This window comes from Pecten maximus, chromosome 3 (assembly GCF_902652985.1).
Source record: "Pecten maximus chromosome 3, xPecMax1.1, whole genome shotgun sequence".
Classification (NCBI taxonomy): Eukaryota; Metazoa; Mollusca; class Bivalvia; order Pectinida; family Pectinidae; genus Pecten; species Pecten maximus.
In genome coordinates this window covers 35322817-35344087 of record NC_047017.1, presented here as the reverse complement: position 1 = coordinate 35344087, position 21271 = coordinate 35322817, and the positions used below count along the sequence as shown (strand labels likewise).

At 34.8% G+C, this 21271-nt stretch overlaps 1 protein-coding gene and 1 long non-coding RNA gene across 2 annotated transcripts; both read right to left on the bottom strand.

Moving 5' to 3' along the window:
* Positions 1 to 495: 495 nt before the first annotated feature.
* On the bottom strand, positions 496 to 2575 carry LOC117324003. Its single transcript, XR_004531882.1, has 2 exons — positions 1749 to 2575; positions 496 to 1717 (listed from the first exon to the last, which is right to left on the bottom strand). It is a non-coding gene; the product is annotated as an uncharacterized LOC117324003 (long non-coding RNA).
* A 7460-nt stretch (positions 2576 to 10035) lies between these two features.
* On the bottom strand, positions 10036 to 21248 carry LOC117324001. Its single transcript, XM_033879588.1, has 11 exons — positions 21168 to 21248; positions 19733 to 20030; positions 18966 to 19150; positions 18718 to 18748; positions 18024 to 18110; positions 17564 to 17672; positions 14660 to 14690; positions 14404 to 14512; positions 14143 to 14238; positions 13808 to 13873; positions 10036 to 13593 (listed from the first exon to the last, which is right to left on the bottom strand). The coding sequence occupies exons 2-11, from the start codon at positions 20022 to 20024 to the stop codon at positions 13379 to 13381; spliced, it is 1221 nt and encodes a 406-aa protein (XP_033735479.1). The 5' UTR covers positions 20025 to 20030; positions 21168 to 21248; the 3' UTR covers positions 10036 to 13378.
* Between the last annotated feature and the right edge of the window lie 23 nt (positions 21249 to 21271).

Sequence of the window (21271 nt, the reverse complement as noted above, 5' to 3'; positions counted from 1 at the left end):
TATGCTCGGTGGCCAAACATCAATACTATGCAGTCAAATTGGATTTTTGATCAGGAATGTTAAAGTATCCATTAACAATTTGAGCCCATGATGGCAATCTTGTGTTATTATAGAACAAACCGGTTTTATTTTGCACGACGGGTCAAATATAAATGATGCAGCTTGCTACTAATGTGCTAGTGCTTTTTACATTTTTTCTTTTAAATTAATTAACTTTCATCAAAACAAGGGACAACAAATTTAGATAAAAGTATGTCTATACAAATGGCCATATACGGTATAACAAGAAATATTGGCTGTGCATGTTCCTGGTTTTTGTGGCTATCATGGATACCAATTTAGTTTATTATTTAATAATTGTTTGCTGTATGTGATATATCCTCAAAAATCATTTACAAGAAGCAAACTAAATAGCTTCAATCCAGGAAAGTTTAAAGCCAACCAATATTGTTTTTGTTATAGGGTTTGGAATTAACAAGCTGGAATGAATGGAAATAATATTTATTTAACTTTATTGTTATGCATAATTGACAAAATAAATTGATTTCAAAAATATAATCACAGAAATTATAATAAAAACAACATTATTGAGGAAAAGGCCAGCTTCTCTTACTCATTGTAAAACGACGGACACAATAATTACAGCCTGGCTAACAGGAATGCTATTGATAAACGAGGAGTTTTGATTTTCTGTCAGTTACCATACTCATCCAGGTTTAAAACATCTCTGCATAGATATGGATTACAAGGGTGGAATAAACTGTTCACTATTGCCTTAATATATATCATTGTCTTAATTTATTGTCGATATCCCGTAATTAGACTTATCGTACATATCATCACTACATCAAATACCTAATTCAGGGATATTACGATCTTATTTCACTGTTAAAACAGTTTCAATACCCATATATGCTAATACTATAACAATATTGATGAACAAACCAAAATGTCAGGGACCAAGTGGAACCTACGTGTGTAATTTGAGAGATCCCAAAAGTACTTTCTAAAAAATTGTAAACAAACTAAAAATCTAAATTTCAAAACAGAACTATGAACAAAATGTAAACGTTCTGGGTACCGCCATCAATGTTACATGATATTATGAAGATTGGACTTTTAATATAAATAAATTCCAAAACAACAGAATATACATTGTACAATCCTAGTGTGTTAAAGAATTTGCCCAAGTATATATTCCATCTGTATACACAATAAAGGAATAGTCGCCTTACCTATTGTATCTTCTACAGATATTCAATACAACAATATTTGAACCTTTCATCTAAAGTTGAGTAGATTTTTGAATACTTTATACATTTTTCCTCCTATACCTCATCCACTTTTCCCGTGTATAAGTTATACATTGATACAGTATCAAATCCCCTTGCTCTAGGGATGATTCACACCAAAACAGTTCTAACATTTCTTTAAACTGTAGTGGAGTGTGACCCAATAATCTCGACCAGAAAAACTGACCCAATAATCTGGTCTTGAGAGACTGCATGACCTAATAACCTGGACCTAAGAGACTGACCCAATAATCTGGACCCGAGAGACACACCCAATAATCTGGACCTGGTGAGACTGACCCAATGATCTGGACCTGGTGAGACTCACCCAATAATCTGGACCCGAGAGACACACCCAATAATCTGGACCTGGTGAGACTGACCCAATGATCTGGACCTGGTGAGACTCACCCAATAATCTGGACCTGAGATCGAGACTCACACAATAATCTGGACCTGAGAGACTCACCCAATAATCTGGACCTGAGAGAATCACCCAATAATCTGGACCTGAGACTCACCCAATAATCTGGACCTGAGAGACTCTCCCAATAATCTGGACCTGAGAGACTCACCCAATAATCAGGACCTGGTGAGACTCACCCAATAATCTGGACCTGGTGAGACTCACCCAATAATCTGGACCTGGTGAGACTCACCCAATAATCTGGACCTGAGAGACTGACCCAATAATCTGGACCTGGATAAACTCACACAATAATCTTGACCTGAGAGACTCACACAATAATCTGGACCTGAGAGACTCACACAATAATCTGGACCCGAGAGACTCACCCAATAATCTGGACCTGAGAGACTCACCCAATAATCTGGACCTCGATAAACTCACACAATAATCTGGACCTGGAGGGACTCAATTCAATAATCTGGACCTGAGAGACTCACCCAATAATCTGGACCTGAGAGACTCACCCAATAATCTGGACCCGAGAGACTCACCCAATAATCTGGATCTGGTGAGACTCACCCAATAATCTGGACCTGGTGAGACTCACCCAATAATCTGGACCTGAGACTCACCCAATAATCTGGACCTGAGAGACAGAGGTAAAATAATGTGCCTGACTGGCACAGTGGGCACATAACCAGTGATGGTGTATTAAAATGTACTTATGGTATAGCAGATGGTGAAGTAAGCTTTATATAAACAGTAATTACCCTCCATACTTTACCAGAAGGTCAGTTTTATATAAACAGTAATTACCCTCCATACTTTACCAGGTCAGTTTTATATAAACAGTAATTACCCTCCATACTTTACCAGAAGGTCAGTTTTATATAAACAGTAATTACCCTCCATACTTGACAAGAAGGTCAGTTTTATATAAACAGTAATTACCCTCCATACTTTACCAGAAGATCAGTTTTATATAAACAATAATCACCGCCCATACTTTACCAGAAGGTCAGTTTTATATAAACAGCAATTACCCTCCATACTTTACCAGATGGTCAGTTTTATATAAACAGTAATTACCCTCCATACTTTACCAGAAGGTCAGTTTTATATAAACAGTAATTACTCTCCATACTTTACCAGGTCAGTTTTATATAAACAGTAATTACCCTTCATACTTTACCAGAAGGTCAGTTTTATATAAACAGTAATTACCCTCCATACTTTACCAGACGGTCAGTTTTATATAAACAGTTATTACCCTCCATACTTTACCAGAAGGTCAGTTTTATATAAACAGTAATTACCCTCCATACTTTACCAGAATGTCAGTTTTATATAAACAGTAATTACCCTCCATACTTTACCAGGTCAGTTTTATATAAACAGTAATTACCCCCCATACTTTACCAGGTCAGTTTTATATAAACAGTAATTACCCTCCATACTTTACCAGACGGTCAGTTTTATATAAACAGTTATTACCCTCCATACTTTACCAGAAGGTCAGTTTTATATAAACAGTAATTACCCTCCATACTTTACCAGAATGTCAGTTTTATATAAACAGTAATTACCCTCCATACTTTACCAGGTCAGTTTTATATAAACAGTAATTACCCCCCATACTTTACCAGGTCAGTTTTATATAAACAGTTATTACCCTCCATACTTTACCAGAAGGTCAGTTTTATATAAACAGTAATTACCCTCCATACTTGACCAGAAGGTCAGTTTTATATAAACAGTAATTACCCTCCATACTTTACCAGAAGGTCAGTTTTATATAAACAATAATCACCGCCCATACTTTACCAGAAGGTCAGTTTTATATAAACAGCAATTACCCTCCATACTTTACCAGATGGTCAGTTTTATATAAACAGTAATTACCCTCCATACTTTACCAGAAGGTCAGTTTTATATAAACAGTAATTACTCTCCATACTTTACCAGGTCAGTATTAAATAAACAGTAATTACCCTCCATACTTTACCAGAAGGTCAGTTTTATATAAACAGTAATTACCCTCCATACTTTACCAGAAGGTCAGTTTTATATAAACAGTAATTACCCTCCATACTTTACCAGGTCAGTTTTATATAAACAGTAATTGCCCTCCATACTTTACCAGAAGGTCAGTTTTATATAAACAATAATTACCCTCCATACTTTACCAGAAGGTCAGTTTTATATAAACAGTAATTACCCTCCATACTTGACCAGAAGGTCAGTTTTATATAAACAGTAATTACCCTCCATACTTTACCAGAAGGTCAGTTTTATATAAACAATAATCACCGCCCATACTTTACCAGAAGGTCAGTTTTATATAAACAGCAATTACCCTCCATACTTTACCAGATGGTCAGTTTTATATAAACAGTAATTACCCTCCATACTTTACCAGAAGGTCAGTTTTATATAAACAGTAATTACTCTCCATACTTTACCAGGTCAGTATTAAATAAACAGTAATTACCCTCCATACTTTACCAGAAGGTCAGTTTTATATAAACAGTAATTACCCTCCATACTTTACCAGAAGGTCAGTTTTATATAAACAGTAATTACCCTCCATACTTTACCAGGTCAGTTTTATATAAACAGTAATTGCCCTCTATACTTTACCAGAAGGTCAGTTTTATATAAACAGTAATTACCCTCCATACTTTACCAGAAGATCAGTTTTATATAAACAATAATCACCCCCCATACTTTACCAGAAGGTCAGTTTTATATAAACAGCAATTACCCTCCATACTTTACCAGATGGTCAGTTTTATATAAACAATAATCACCCTCCATACTTTACCAGACGGTCAGTTTTATATAAACAGTTATTACCCTCCATACTTTACCAGAAGGTCAGTTTTATATAAACAGTAATTACCCTCCATACTTTATTAGGTCAGTTTTATATAAACAGTATTTACCCTCCATACTTTACCAGGTCAGTTTTATATAAACAATAATCACCGCCCATACTTTACCAGAAGGTCAGTTTTATATAAACAGCAATTACCCTCCATACTTTACCAGATGGTCAGTTTTATATAAACAATACTCACCCCCCATACTTTACCAGAAGGTCAGTTTTATATAAACAGCAATTACCCTCCATACTTTACCAGATGGTCAGTTTTATATAAACAATAATCACCCCCCATACTTTACCAGAAGGTCAGTTTTATATAAACAGTAATTAACCTCCATACTTTACCAGGTCAGTTTTATATAAACAGTAATTACCCTCCATACTTTACCAGAAGGTCAGTTTTATATAAACAGTAATTAACCTCCATACTTTACCAGAAGGTCAGTTTTATATAAACAGTAATTACTCTCCATACTTTACCAGGTCAGTTTTATATAAACAGTAATTACCCTTCATACTTTACCAGAAGGTCAGTTTTATATAAACAGTAATTACCCTCCATACTTTACCAGACGGTCAGTTTTATATAAACAGTTATTACCCTCCATACTTTACCAGAAGGTCAGTTTTATATAAACAGTAATTACCCTCCATACTTTACCAGAATGTCAGTTTTATATAAACAGTAATTACCCTCCATACTTTACCAGGTCAGTTTTATATAAACAGTAATTACCCTCCATACTTTACCAGAAGGTCAGTTTTATATAAACAGTAATTACCCTCCATACTTGACCAGAAGGTCAGTTTTATATAAACAGTAATTACCCTCCATACTTTACCAGAAGGTCAGTTTTATATAAACAATAATCACCGCCCATACTTTACCAGAAGGTCAGTTTTATATAAACAGCAATTACCCTCCATACTTTACCAGATGGTCAGTTTTATATAAACAGTAATTACCCTCCATACTTTACCAGAAGGTCAGTTTTATATAAACAGTAATAACTCTCCATACTTTACCAGGTCAGCATTAAATAAACAGTAATTACCCTCCATACTTTACCAGAAGGTCAGTTTTATATAAACAGTAATTACCCTCCATACTTTACCAGAAGGTCAGTTTTATATAAACAGTAATTACCCTCCATACTTTACCAGGTCAGTTTTATATAAACAGTAATTGCCCTCCATACTTTACCAGAAGGTCAGTTTTATATAAACAGTAATTACCCTGTATACTTTACCAGAAGGTCAGTTTTATATAAACAATAATTACCCTCCATACTTTACCAGAAGGTCAGTTTTATATAAACAGTAATTACCCTCCATACTTGACCAGAAGGTCAGTTTTATATAAACAGTAATTACCCTCCATACTTTACCAGAAGGTCAGTTTTATATAAACAATAATCACCGCCCATACTTTACCAGAAGGTCAGTTTTATATAAACAGCAATTACCCTCCATACTTTACCAGATGGTCAGTTTTATATAAACAGTAATTACCCTCCATACTTTACCAGAAGGTCAGTTTTATATAAACAGTAATTACTCTCCATACTTTACCAGGTCAGTATTAAATAAACAGTAATTACCCTCCATACTTTACCAGAAGGTCAGTTTTATATAAACAGTAATTACCCTCCATACTTTACCAGAAGGTCAGTTTTATATAAACAGTAATTACCCTCCATACTTTACCAGGTCAGTTTTATATAAACAGTAATTGCCCTCTATACTTTACCAGAAGGTCAGTTTTATATAAACAGTAATTACCCTCCATACTTTACAGAAGATCAGTTTTATATACCCAATAATCACCCCCCATACTTTACCAGAAGGTCCAGTTTATATAAACAGGCAATTACCCTCCATACTTTACCAGATGGTCAGTTTTATATAACATAATGCAACCTCCATACTTTACCAGACGGTCAGTTTTATATAAACAGTTATTACCCTCCATACTTTACCAGAAGGTCAGTTTTATCTAAACAGTAACTTACCCTCCATACTTTATCAAGGTCAGTTTTATATAAACAGTAATTACCCCTCCATACTTTACCAGAAGGTCAGTTTTATATAAACAGTAATTAACCTCCATACTTTACCAGAAGGTCAGTTTTATATAAACAGTAATTACCAGCTCATATCTTTAACCAGAGGAGGTCAGTTTTATATAAACAATAATTAACCGCTTCCATACTTTAAACCAGAAGGTCAGTTTATATAAACAGTAAATTACCCTTCATACTTTACCCAGGTCAGTATTTATATCAAACAGTAATTACCCTCCAGTACTTTAACCAGAAGGTCAGTTTTATAATAAAACAGGTAATTACCCTCCATACGTTGACCAGAATGTCAGTTTTATATAAACAGTAATAACCCTCCATACTTTACCAGGTCAGGTTTTATATAAACAATAATTAACACCCTCCATACTTTACCGAGAAGTGTCAAGTTTTATATAAACAGTAAATTACCCTCCATCACTTTACCAGAATGTCAGTTTTATATAACAGTAATGACCCTCCATACTTTACCAGGTCAGTTTTATATAAACAGTAATTACCCTCCATACTTTACCAGAGGTCAGTTTTTATATAAACAATAATTTACCCACCATACTTACAAGAAGGTCAGTTTTATATAAAAAATAATTACCATCCATACTTTACCAGAAGGTCAGTTTTATAAAAACAGTAATTACCCTCATACTTTATCCAGAAGGCGTTTTATAAAAAATAATTACCCCTATACTTTTACAAGAAGGTCAGTTTTTATATAACAGCTAATTACCCTCCTATACTTTACCAGATGGTCAGGTTTTATATTAAACAAGTAATTCACCCCTCCATACTTTACCAGAAGGTCAGTTTTATATAAAACAGTAATTACCCTCCATACTTTACCAAGGTCAGTTTTATATAAACAGTAATTACCCCTCCATACTTTACCAGAAGGTCAGTTTTATATAAACAGTAATTACCCTCCATACTTTACCAGAAGGTCAGTTTTATATAAACAATAATTACCCTCCATACTTTACCAGGTCAGTTTTATATAAACAGTAATTACCCTCCATACTTTACCAGAAGGTCAGTTTTATATAAACAGTAATTACCCTCCATACTTTACCAGAAGGTCAGTTTTATATAAACAGTAATTACCCTCCATACTTTACCAGAAGGTCAGTTTTATATAAACAGTAATTACCCTCCATACTTTACCAGAAGGTCAGTATTATATAAACAGTAATTACCCTCCATACTTTACCAGGTCAGTTTATATAAACAGTAATTACCCTCCCATACTTTACCAGGTCAGTTTTATATAAACAGTAATTACCCTCCATACTTTACCAGAAGGTCAGTTTTATATAAACAGTAATTACCCTCCATACTTTACCAGGTCAGTTTTATATAAACAATAATTACCCTCCATACTTTACCAGAAGGTCAGTTTTATACAAACAGTAATTACCCTCCATACTTTACCAGGTCAGTTTTATATAAACAGTAATTACCCTCCATACTTTACCAGAAGGTCAGTTTTATATAAACAATAATTACCCTCCATACTTTACCAGAAGGTCAGTTTTATATAAACAATAATTACCCCCCATACTTTACCAGAAGGTCAGTTTTATATAAACAATAATTACCCTCCATACTTTACCAGAAGGTCAGTTTTATATAAACAGTAATTACCCTCCATACTTTACCAGAAGGTCAGTTTTATATAAACAATAATTACCCCTCATACTTTACCAGAAGGTCAGTTTTATATAAACAGTAATTACCCTCTATACTTTACCAGGTCAGTTTTATATAAACAGTAATTACCCTCCATACTTTACCAGAAGGTTAGTTTTATATAAACAGTAATTACCCTCCATACTTCACCACGTCAGTTTTATATAAACAGTAATCACCCACCATACTTTACCAGAAGGTCAGTTTTATATAAATAGTAATCACCCTCCATACTTTACCAGAAGGTCAGTTTTATATAAACAGTAATTACCCTCCATACTTTACCAGAAGGTCAGTTTTATATAAACAGTAATTACCCTCCATACTTTACCAGAAGGTCAGTTTTATATAAACAGTAATTACCCTCCATACTTTACCAGAAGGTCAGTTTTATATAAACAATAATTACCCTCCATACTTTACCATGTCAGTTTTATATAAACAGTAATTACCCTCCATACTTTACCAGAAGGTCAGTTTTATATAAACAGTAATTACCCCCCATACTTTACCAGAAGGTCAGTTTTATATAAACAGTAATTACCCTCCATACTTTACCAGAAGGTCAGTTTTATATAAACAGTAATTACCCTCCATACTTTACCAGAAGGTCAGTTTTATATAAACAGTAATTACCCCCCATACTTTACCAGAAGGTCAGTTTTATATAAACAATAATTACCCTCCATACTTTACCAGAAGGTCAGTATTATATAAACAGTAATTACCCTCCATACTTTACCAGGTCAGTATTATATAAACAGTAATTACCTTTTATACTTTACCAGGTCAGTTTTATATAAACAGTAATTACCCCCCATACTTTACCAGAAGGTCAGTTTTATATAAACAGTAATTACCCCCCATACTTTACCATGTCAGTTTTATATAAACAGTAATTACCCTCCATACTTTACCAGAAGGTCAGTTTTATATAAACAGTAATTACCCTGTATACTTTACCAGAAGGTCAGTTTTATATAAACAATAATTACCCTCCATACTTTACCAGAAGGTCAGTTTTATATAAACAGTAATTACCCTCCATACTTTACCAGGTCAGTTTTATATAAACAATAATCACCCTCCATACTTTACCAGAAGGTCAGTTTTATATAAACAATAATCACCCTCCATACTTTACCAGAAGGTCAGTATTAACAACATTATTAGGTATCAACAGACCTAACATTTATACTTCATCTTACAATATAAGCAACCATCTACTTAAAAGTGTTATCAGTATATTAATTAATAAACACATTGTTTGTTATAAAAAAATAACTAAATGATAACTATTAATTTGTTAAGGAGACAAAAGTTCAAGCATAAAGACTAAGCCATGTACAATTCAAACTGAGCTTGAGCAGCAAAACCACATACATCTATCTTTTTAATAGGGAGAAATAATTTTTTGAAAATCTTTAATTTAATGTCAATTCACAGGTAAGTTGTATTTGTGTAAAAAGAATAAGAATTCCATTTAAGTTCTCGTGAATGAATAAATAATTACCGGGTAAAATAAACACATATCTATCAGCTTCTTACAAATTTTATGTGGAAGATTGTTGGAATTCAAACGTTCAAGTCCCAGAAAAATACATTATTTTCCTCCGGACAATACCTTAAAACTACATGTTTCAAACTCTTTTTGGTGAATTAATCTGAAATTTTGTAATCATGGACAATCAAAAGTGTTTTAATGATAAAAGCTACCCCCAAAATGGAGGGTTGTCAGGTATATAAGCAGTATGGTTGTAAATCTTGTTATACACAGTCAGATAAGGAGACACTCGATAATCCCCAGATAGTATTCCCAGGTAAGGAGACACTCGATATTCCCCAGACAGTATTCCTAGGTAAAGAGACACTCGATATTCCCCAGACAGTATTCCTAGGTAAGGAGACACTCGATATTCCCCAGACAGTATTCCTAGGTAAAGAGACACTCGATATTCCCCAGACAGTATTCCTAGGTAAGGAGACACTCGATATTCCCCAGACAGTATTCCTAGGTAAAGAGACACTCGATATTCCCCAGACAGTATTCCTAGGTAAAGAGACACTCGATATTCCCCAGACAGTATTCCTAGGTAAAGAGACACTCGATATTCCCCAGACAGTATTCCTAGGTAAGGAGACACTCGATATTCCCCAGACAGTATTCCTAGGTAAAGAGACACTCGATATTCCCCAGACAGTATTCCTAGGTAAAGAGACACTCGATATTCCCCAGACAGTATTCCTAGGTAAGGAGACACTCGATATTCCCCAGACAGTATTCCTAGGTAAAGAGACACTCGATATTCCCCAGACAGTATTCCTAGGTAAAGAGACACTCGATATTCCCCAGACAGTATTCCTAGGTAAAGAGACACTCGATATTCCCCAGACAGTATTCCTAGGTAAGGAGACACTCGATATTCCCCAGACAGTATTCCTAGGTAAGGAGACACTCGATATTCCCCAGACAGTATTCCTAGGTAAGGAGACACTCGATATTCCCCAGACAGTATTCCTAGGTAAGGAGACACTCGATATTCCCCAGACAGTATTCCTAGGTAAAGAGACACTCGATATTCCCCAGACAGTATTCCTAGGTAAAGAGACACTCGATATTCCCCAGACAGTATTCCTAGGTAAGGAGACACTCGATATTCCCCAGACAGTATTCCTAGGTAAAGAGACACTCGATATTCCCCAGACAGTATTCCTAGGTAAAGAGACACTCGATATTCCCCAGACAGTATTCCTAGGTAAAGAGACACTCGATATTCCCCAGACAGTATTCCTAGGTAAGGAGACACTCGATATTCCCCAGACAGTATTCCTAGGTAACGTATAGAGTGAGAGCCTCTATATAGTCAGTCTACTTGTCTAACATACAATTAAAACAGCATGATCACAATGACAAATGAACATATATATTCTACATTGAAAATAACTGTGATATCTAAAGGAACTTTTACGAATAAAACAAGCAAAATTTATGTATCACAGACTATATGACATAGTTCTTATTATTTTTATTAATAAATGAATGTAAGTGAACTTTAAGTTTTACCACAGACTTGTATTAATAATTGTAGATCTATACCTACTCTTACAATATAAGTCTGTGGATTTACTGTATTATTTTTACCTAGATCAAAAAGTTTGTAAGTGTTCTCAGATATAAATGTAACACAATAGTATTGTTCCTAACTACAGTAAATTTTATATACAGAATCAAAACAATATCTCCATTGTAAAATATCACATAATCACATGGTTTAGTATGGAGCATTGTAAGGGAGATAACCCTTATACAATCTATGTAGCAGAAATCATTAGTAGTGCGATCATTTCCTCATCCCAATTTCAATCCATATTGCTATTCATACACACAAGTCTTCATAAGATCAGATAAAAAATTTCGAATAATATGAATCAAACTTCAACAAGACTATTGCTACCACCCACAGGTAGGAAAGTGTCTTGATGTCAACGCTTGTGAGAAAGTGCACTTGTCACCTCATATAAATACATTTTAAAAATGCTTGACAAATGTATCTTCTTAAATCTAACAATCAACATCTGCGTAACCAGTATCTCCTAAATCAACACACAAACCCTTCTGTAAACAATATAAGGGTCAGTGGGACTCGTAATCAATAAATATCAGATTCATATCACATTATAAATCTGGGCCATCTGTTACAATTACAATTTATAAATACAACTTATAGGAAATAATTGCACTCAATCATTTCAAAAGCATACCGATCAACAGTATGTAAACAAAATATTAAACAATTATCTAATTATTGTCAACAGCATTATACAATAGATAACAGACATTTCATAGATAATCATCCATGAATTAAAATAAATATGGACGTTAAAAAATTACAAAGCTCTATCAAATGAGCACAAATGTACCATTAATAAATCATACAACAATGTAACTTGTACACGCATACTTCACACCCCACATACATTGTACAACTATGTATACCTGGTACACATGTACCCCACATACATTGTACAACTATGTATACTGGGTACACATGTACTTCACACCTTACATATATATTGTACAACTATGTATATAACTGGTACACACGTACCCCACATACATTGTACAACTATGTATACTGGGTACACATGTACCACACATACATTGTACAACTATGTATACTGGGTACACATGTACCCCACATACATTGTACAACTATGTATACTGGGTACACATGTACCCCACATACATTGTACAACTATGTATACTCGGTACACATGTACCCCACATACATTGTACAACTATGTATACTCGGTACACATGTACCCCACATACATTGTACAACTATGTATACTCGGTACACATGTACCCCACATACATTGTACAACTATGTATACTCGGTACACATGTACCCCACATACATTGTACAACTATGTATACTGGGTACACATGTACCCCACATACATTGTACAACTATGTATACTGGGTACACATGTACCCCATATACATTGTACAACTATGTATACTCGGTACACATGTACCCCACATACATTGTACAACTATGTATACTCGGTACACATGTACCCCACATACATTGTACAACTATGTATACTCGGTACACATGTACCCCACATACATTGTACAACTATGTATACTCGGTACACATGTACCACACACCCTACACACATGCTATAGTCATCTATCTTGCTACACATGTACCACACACCCTAGACATGTTGTATGACCATGGATGTTAGGGACACATGGATCCCACCACATACATTCATAATTCATTGTAAAACAGCACAAGATGGCTGTGATAGGATCAATAGAACACCTAACATCTACGTCATGATCTGTCATGTCCAGCGGATGACCAATACAGTATGGGTCAATATTTAGTGAAGTCAGTGTTATATTCAATGTTTTATTACATGTGTCCTGATAGGTGAAGAATACAGTTTAAGTTATAATTATAACTTATTTGAAGAACCCTACAGCTTCAATGTATTTTGTTGAGAGAAGAATCTAGGTGTACTTGGTGCCTTCAGCAGAACTGCTGTAGTGGTAGTAGAAATACTTCATTCTCATGTAGGTATAGTAGATACTGGTACGGATGCTGCCACAGGTGACAGAGTTTGGATTGAGTTTGCAGTACAGATAGGAGGCCAACACCACAAGTAGTACACAGCAGATTATCAGTAGTGCCCACAATACATTCTTCGCCAATGTTTCGTCCGATTCTACAATCAAATGAGAGATCATTAAAAAGGATGTTGGTATCGGAAAACGAATCCTATTGTATATACGACGGTCCAATAACAGAAATGATGGCATACAAAACTATCAAACCCTTCAATCTGTATCAATGGTAAATGATCCTGATAGGCATAAAGAGAGATAATTTCTGTCAAAAAAAGTAATCATAAGAACCAAGAACAACAAACATTATCATACCTTGATCCTGCTCCTGATTCTGGACTAGAGATTCATCAAATCGGACCTTCTTCTCTTCCTTTTCCCCTGAGGAAAAGAAAATTATACAAAGGCATGTTCAAATGATTTAATGACAGTAACAAGTCACCAACAGTGTAATCAGTGTAAACATCAAATTGGACAGAATTGTCATGTGTTAAAAATGCCATCATACATTTATATAGGACAGAATTCCAAGACATTTGTAATATATACAGAACCAATTTACAGCTTCTTAGTAAACAAACAACAGTAAACACTGATATATCAACATTTAAATAATAACAATCAACCTTAAAGATAAACATTCAGCTCACCTGTCTTTCTTTTGCGAAGTATAGACACAGGTGATGTGGCGTCGTTGTTTTCATTATTCTCATCCCCCTCACTACCACTGAGTTTCTTCATAGACTCTGATCAAATGATATTTTAAGTTAATATTTTAAAAAGAAAATGTACTTTGTTGTTCTTCATAGATATCAGTGATTGATGGATTTCAGTAAAATCTTCAGGACCAAACTGCTATTACTTTCTACTCTAATATAAAGGTTGCCATGGTGACTCCCTAGTAACATTACCTTGGTACTGTTCCTGGCCCACTTTAGCGTACACTGATGCAAAGAAGTCCAGACTCTGTACCGTGACAGGATGGCTGTCACCTAACAACTGCTGGCGTATCTTTGTTGCCTTGAATCAGAAAAAATATGTTTCTGTCAAGTTATCAGCTGTTTTAAATCAATGAAATGAGGTCTTTCTTTTAAGAAAATAGAAATAAAATGGTATTCAGTACATGCTATGTACATGTATACTGTCACTGATAAAATGGCAACTTACCTTGCCTGCATATTCCAAAGCCAGTTGTGGTCTGAAATGAAATTATATGAAAATTATAAACCAATGGTAAATAAAACTCCACAAAATCTTACTGTGTGGTATTTGGTTCCCTCACTTTATGGCTTGATGATTGTTTACATTTTACTGAAGGAGAGCGTGTTACCATATCAATTCACACTAAATCAATTAACATTGGGAAATCTGAATAACAGCCTACTGTCAAATGTCAATTAAATTTGTTTTGATATATATTTTTTACCATAATATCTTTGTGAAATGAAACAAAGGGAACAGTTGTTTTCCACAGAAACATCTATGTGCTGCAGCAATGATAGAACGTGTGTAGATAGATACAATGATCAGACCAATGATAGAACACATGTAGATAGATACAATGGTCAGACCAATGATAGAACATGTGTGTAGATAGATACAATGGTCAGACCAATGATAGAACTCACGTGTAGATAGATACAATGATCAGACCAATGATAGAACACGTGTAGATAGATACAATGATAGAACATGTGTGTAGATAGATACAATGGTCAGACCAATGATAGAACTCACGTGTAGATAGATACAATGGTCAGACCAATGATAGAACACATGTGTAGATAAATACAATGGTCAGACCAATGATAGAACACGTGTAGATAGATACAATGATCAGACCAATGATAGATCATGTGTAGATAGATACAATGATAGAACTCACGTGTAGATAGATACAATGGTCAGACCAATGATAGAACACGTGTAGATAGATACAATGATAGAACACACGTGTAGATAGATACAATGGTCAGACCAGTGATAGAACACGTGTAGATAGATACAATGATAGAACACGTGTGTAGATAGATACAATGATCACACCAATGATAGAACACGTGTAGATAAATACAATGGTCACACCAATGATAGATCACGTGTAGATAGATACAATGGTAGAACACGTGTGTAGATAGATACAATGGTCAGACCAATGATAGAACATGTGTGTAGATAGATACAATGGTCAGACCAATGATAGAACACGTGTAGATAGATACAATGATCAGACCAATGATAGAACATGTGTGTAGATAGATACAATGATAGAACATGTGTGTAGATAGATACAATGGTCAGACCAATGATAGAACACGTGTAGATAGATACAATGGTAGAACACGTGTAGATAGATACAATGGTCAGACCAGTGATAGAACACGTGTGTAGATAGATACAATGATAGAACACGTGTGTAGATAGATACAATGATAGAACACATGTGTAGATAGATACAATGGTCAGACCAATGATAGAACACGTGTAGATAGATACAATGGTAGAACACGTGTGTAGATAGATACAATGATAAAACACATGTGTAGATAGATACAATGATAGAACATGTGTGTAGATAGATACAATGATAGAACACGTGTGTAGATAGATACAATGATAGAACACGTGTGTGTAGATAGATACAATGATAAAACATGTGTGTAGATAGATACAATGATAGAACACGTGTGTAGATAGATACAATGATAGAACACGTGTGTAGATAGATACAATGATAGAACATGTGTGTGTAGATAGATACAATGGTCAGACCAATGATAGAACATGTGTGTAGATAGATACAATGGTCAGACCAATGATAGAACATGTGTGTAGATAGATACAATGGTCAGACCAATGATAGAACATGTGTGTAGATAGATACAATGGTCAGACCAATGATAGAACACGTTTGTAGATAGATACAATGATAGAACATGTGTGTAGATAGATACAATGGTCAGACCAGTGATAGAACATGTGTGTAGATAGATACAATGATAGAACACATGTGTAGATAGATACAATGGTCAGACCAGTGATAGAACACGTGTAGATAGATACAATGATAGAACATGTGTGTAGATAGATACAATGGTCAGACCAGTGATAGAACACGTGTAGATAGATACAATGATAGAACATGTGTGTAGATAGATACAATGGTCAGACCAGTGATAGAACACGTGTAGATAGATACAATGATAGAACATGTGTGTAGATAGATACAATGGTCAGACCAGTGATAGAACATGTGTGTAGATAGATACAATGATAGAACACATGTGTAGATAGATACAATGGTCAGACCAGTGATAGAACACGTGTAGATAGATACAATGATAGAACATGTGTGTGTAGATAGATACAATGATCAGACTAATGATATAACATGTATGTAGATAAATACAATGATAGAACACGTGTGTAGATAGATGCAATGATAGAACACGTGTGTAGATAGATACAATGATAGAACACGTGTGTAGATAGATACAATGATAGAACATGTGTGTAGATAGATACAATGATAGAACACGTGTGTAGATAGATACAATGATAGAACATGTGTGTAGATAGATACAATGATAGAACATGTGTGTAGATAGATACAATGATAGAACACGTGTGTAGATAGATACAATGATAGAACACGTGTGTAGATAGATACAATGATCAGACCAATGATAGAACATGTGTGTAGATAGATACAATGATAGAACATGTGTGTAGATAGATACAATGATAGAACATGTGTGTAGATATAGATACAATGATAGAACATGTGTGTAGATATAGATACAATGGTCAGACCAATGATAGAACACGTGTGTGTAGATAGATACAATGGTCAGACCAATGATAGAACATGTATGTAGATAGATACAATGATAGAACATGTGTGTAGATAGATACAATGGTCAGACCTATGATAGAACATGTGTGTGTAGATAGATACAATGGTCAGACCAATGATATAACATGTGTGTAGATAGATACAATGGTCAGACCAATGATAGAACATGTGTGTGTAGAGTGATACAATGGTCAGACCAATGATAGAATACTTACTGATCCTTATCCAAACACAGTTTTGCCAGATGCTCATATTCTTCAGCCCGGACAGTGTCCATATTCTGGTCCATTTTCTCTCCACTTTCTGTCGTCTTCTCAGCTTCTTCTAAATAAATCCACAAAAAAACAAAGACTATCACATTGTTTAATTTTAAGCATTCTTTTCAGTTTTTCTATTCCAATCCCATTATTATTAAAGAGCAAAATTAAAAGGCTTTATATACAGAGTTTCCCCTGAGAATTTGTAATTATGACACATTGTTTTCACAATATGAACAAAACAATAAACAAACTCTACATGTAGTAAACACCTAGGATAGTATTGTATATATATTGTCTGGTTTGTGAGGAGATGGAATGGTGACATGGAGTATGTTACAAAACTAACTTTTGTTATGTAATAGAATTCTACAGAATACTAGTACATTTGTATCTGAATTAGTAACATTGAGCTTACCTAGTCTTGCCTGAATTTCCGTCGTGTCTATTAAGGCAGTCTCGTAGTACACTTTCTCAGCTTGTATAAAGTGGACGGCCTTGTCCACTACATGGGGTTAAGGAACAACAACAAACAGTGGTCAAGAGTTACAAAGGTAGGATTCTGTAATACCTGGATTGAGAAGGCTGAAATCTTTAGATTTCATCAAACAAAAGGTGGCCGACTATCGATACCTGCCAACTCTCCTTATTTGGAGGAAAACTTTCAATTTTGATCCATGACATTAACTATCAGCAAAACTTTTTTCTTTATTCATGAGTGCAATCTCTGCTTTGTCATGACCACCTAGCAGTGACCACACCTAGTCACAATATTTTGACAATGGGCACTAACCGTTGACCAAAAAAGACATCACCAAAAACAAAGTTTACAAAAACGTATATTGAAGAGATATTTAAAATTTGTACGATATGTTTTCCTCTTCATTTATGTCCTTTCAACAAATATCTTGGATGCTGATTAGTAATTAAGTCACAATTTTTTTTTTCAGAGGGCCAACATAAGTCTGATCATACAATCATGTAGTACAATGTGGTAAGATACAGCAATCAAAGTATATAAACATTTCATGAACCTGAATCATATAGTGTAACAACAAATAGAAAGAGAATTTCCTCTGATAATCAATAAGATGTTTTCAAACCAAGGATACATTCATCTTTTTGGTAAAATAGATCAGCAATCTGAAATAAAGAACATGTGTTAGTGTAACATTTAAACAGAGTGTGGACGGTGAATAATTGGTTAGCCAGTGTTGTCTTAAATATTTGTTGGCCTTCATTTATTTAGCATGTACATAGAAAAGGGCTCAACTTTATGGGTGATTCAAAATTACTCACAACAATATTTTGAAGTTAAAATCTAATATGTAGTAATGACTGACAAACAAGACAAGCTTACATTTCGTAGGCACTGTGGCAGCAATGGAAAGCGGCTGTCAGACTGGAGGTTCTTTAAACAGCCCATGTAACACTTCAGGGCACAGTTCTTCTTGCCGTCTTTGTCATAAGTAAGGCCTCTCTCAAACAATGCATTTCTACTATCACTGTCAAGTTGTGTCAGGTCGCCTAAATCTACCTCCTCATCTACAAAAACAGAGTTACCATGTAAATCACATCTACGAAACAACATCAGACAGGGCTAAGTTACCTCCCAACTACAAACACAATAACAGACAGCGTTACCATCTACATATACAACAAAAGAGTTTTCTCCCATCTACACACACAACTACAAACACAATGACATAGTTATGTCCCATCTTCAAACAGTGACAGACAGACAAGAGCTACCCCCATCTACAAACACAATGACAGAGTTACCTCCCATCTACAAACACATTGACAGAGTTACCTCCCGTCTACAAACACAATGACAGAGTTACCTCCCGTCTACAAACACAATGACAGAGTTACCTCCCATCTTAAAACACAATGACAGAGTTACCTCCCATCTTAAAACACAATGACAGAGTTACCTCCCATCTTAAAACACAATGCTGATGTTACCAACAGAGTTGTCTCCCATATATAAAGTACTGACCATGCATACGTACATGTAAGCGACAACTTTACTAGGGACAATTTACAAAATGAACACAATTTCCACAAATTAAACCTTAAAACACAATGTATTGTGCGCAGGTTTATGTAACAATCATGGTTTACCATCATCATCTACAGCCTTGTCTTGTGTTTCCTGGTTTTCAGCTCCATCAGCAGAGTCAGGATGTTGTGTTTCTCCATTTTCTAAACTTTCCTCACTAGATGCTATACCACTATCAGTCGACTGTAAATCGTGTGATGTCTCATTTCCAGCACCTACTTGCTTGTCACCATCATCTTTTGTTGGATCCTTTGTACTTCCTGTATTGCCTCCATCTTTTTTATCCTCAATAGAACTATCATTTGTTGATAGTTGTAAATCTTTTTCCTTAACGGTATCTTTTTCTTCTGCCATTTTACCCTGATTTAAGAAACAATTACTGTATAACATCACTCAATGAAATTATACAAATATATATTTTATTTTCATATGTATATGATTATACATTGGCCTTAACCTCCCCATTCATAAAAGGCAATACTCATGTTGTGGGAGTAAGCTAGGAGATCCAGAGTATTTACTGTTTTCATCAAATTCCACAATACCAATGACAGCATCACTGTATGATAGGGGTACATGTGGTAACACACTTGTCTTTAAGCTATATATAGTTGGCCAGAATTTGAATCCCTGATCAGACGTGAAAATGTATCAGGGTCATCCAGTTTCCTCCCACAGTAAGACCCCGCACGCGCTTCCATCCGAGCCAACAAGCATGCATGTAAGTTAGTGTAGTTTGTTTCGCAAGTGTTGTTAACTAAATGAAGTTAACATTTTGAGTAGGGGTAGGGGTTAATATTTCTTATAAATACATGTAATGTCCTGATGCAGACGCTTGTAAATCTATAGCCAGAGTTTCCTCTGGCCCTGACACCAGAATCCATAGACTAACTGTCATTTATATTGTACACTTGGCTCAAAAATAAGTTGTGAGAGTTTTTGTGTTTAGAATATATATATATAATACATGTACGTGTGAAATTCTCAGATCCAAGTGATTTTTTTTTGTATATAACTTATCGTATCACCAGCGACATATGTACAAGAATGTATATATATGTCTCTGTTATTACATATCATCATTTTTTTTGTCGCATAAGTACTAGACTCCGTGAAAAATAATTCAAGAAGATTTCTCTTATGATCAGTGAATGTGCACAGAAACTGTAATCGTAGTAGGCTACACGTTTGTCTACTTTAATTCAGCAGGTGAAAGCAGCAGAAAACATATAGGCCTACTCCTTTATGTATAGTGTTCCGACTGCGATGCCGTCAAAACCATCTCGTCGTGTTGAAACTCTAGTCAGTAACAACACAGGTATCACATGTACATGTACAGGTAAAACTCTTTTCAGCTTACATCAATACATGCATGTCACTTGCATATGTTTATAAAATCCGGACCTGTTCTGATCATAAAATTGTGATATTTACATCATACATTACCGACGAGTGTAAGAAAACACAAGTGGAAACTAGCTTAAAGTACATACATACCTTTAAAATAAATCAAATCATATTTGACAGTAAACTAGTTACAACAGGTTCATCATGTCCGCCATATTGGAAGTAAGTGTTTCCTGTTCCGGTCTAGTTGTTTA

Excerpts from the sequence above, each read along its gene's own strand:
- LOC117324001 (XM_033879588.1), bottom strand. The coding sequence starts at position 20,024 with ATGGCAGAAGAAAAAGATACCGTTAAGGAAAAAGATTTACAACTATCA. Across the intron at positions 18,749-18,965 it reads TGCCACAGTGCCTACGAAAT|ATTGCTGATCTATTTTACCA; the intron begins GTAAGCTTGTCT and ends TCTTTATTTCAG. Across the intron at positions 13,874-14,142 it reads ACTTCGCAAAAGAAAGACAG|GGGAAAAGGAAGAGAAGAAG; the intron begins GTGAGCTGAATG and ends TCTTTTCCTCAG.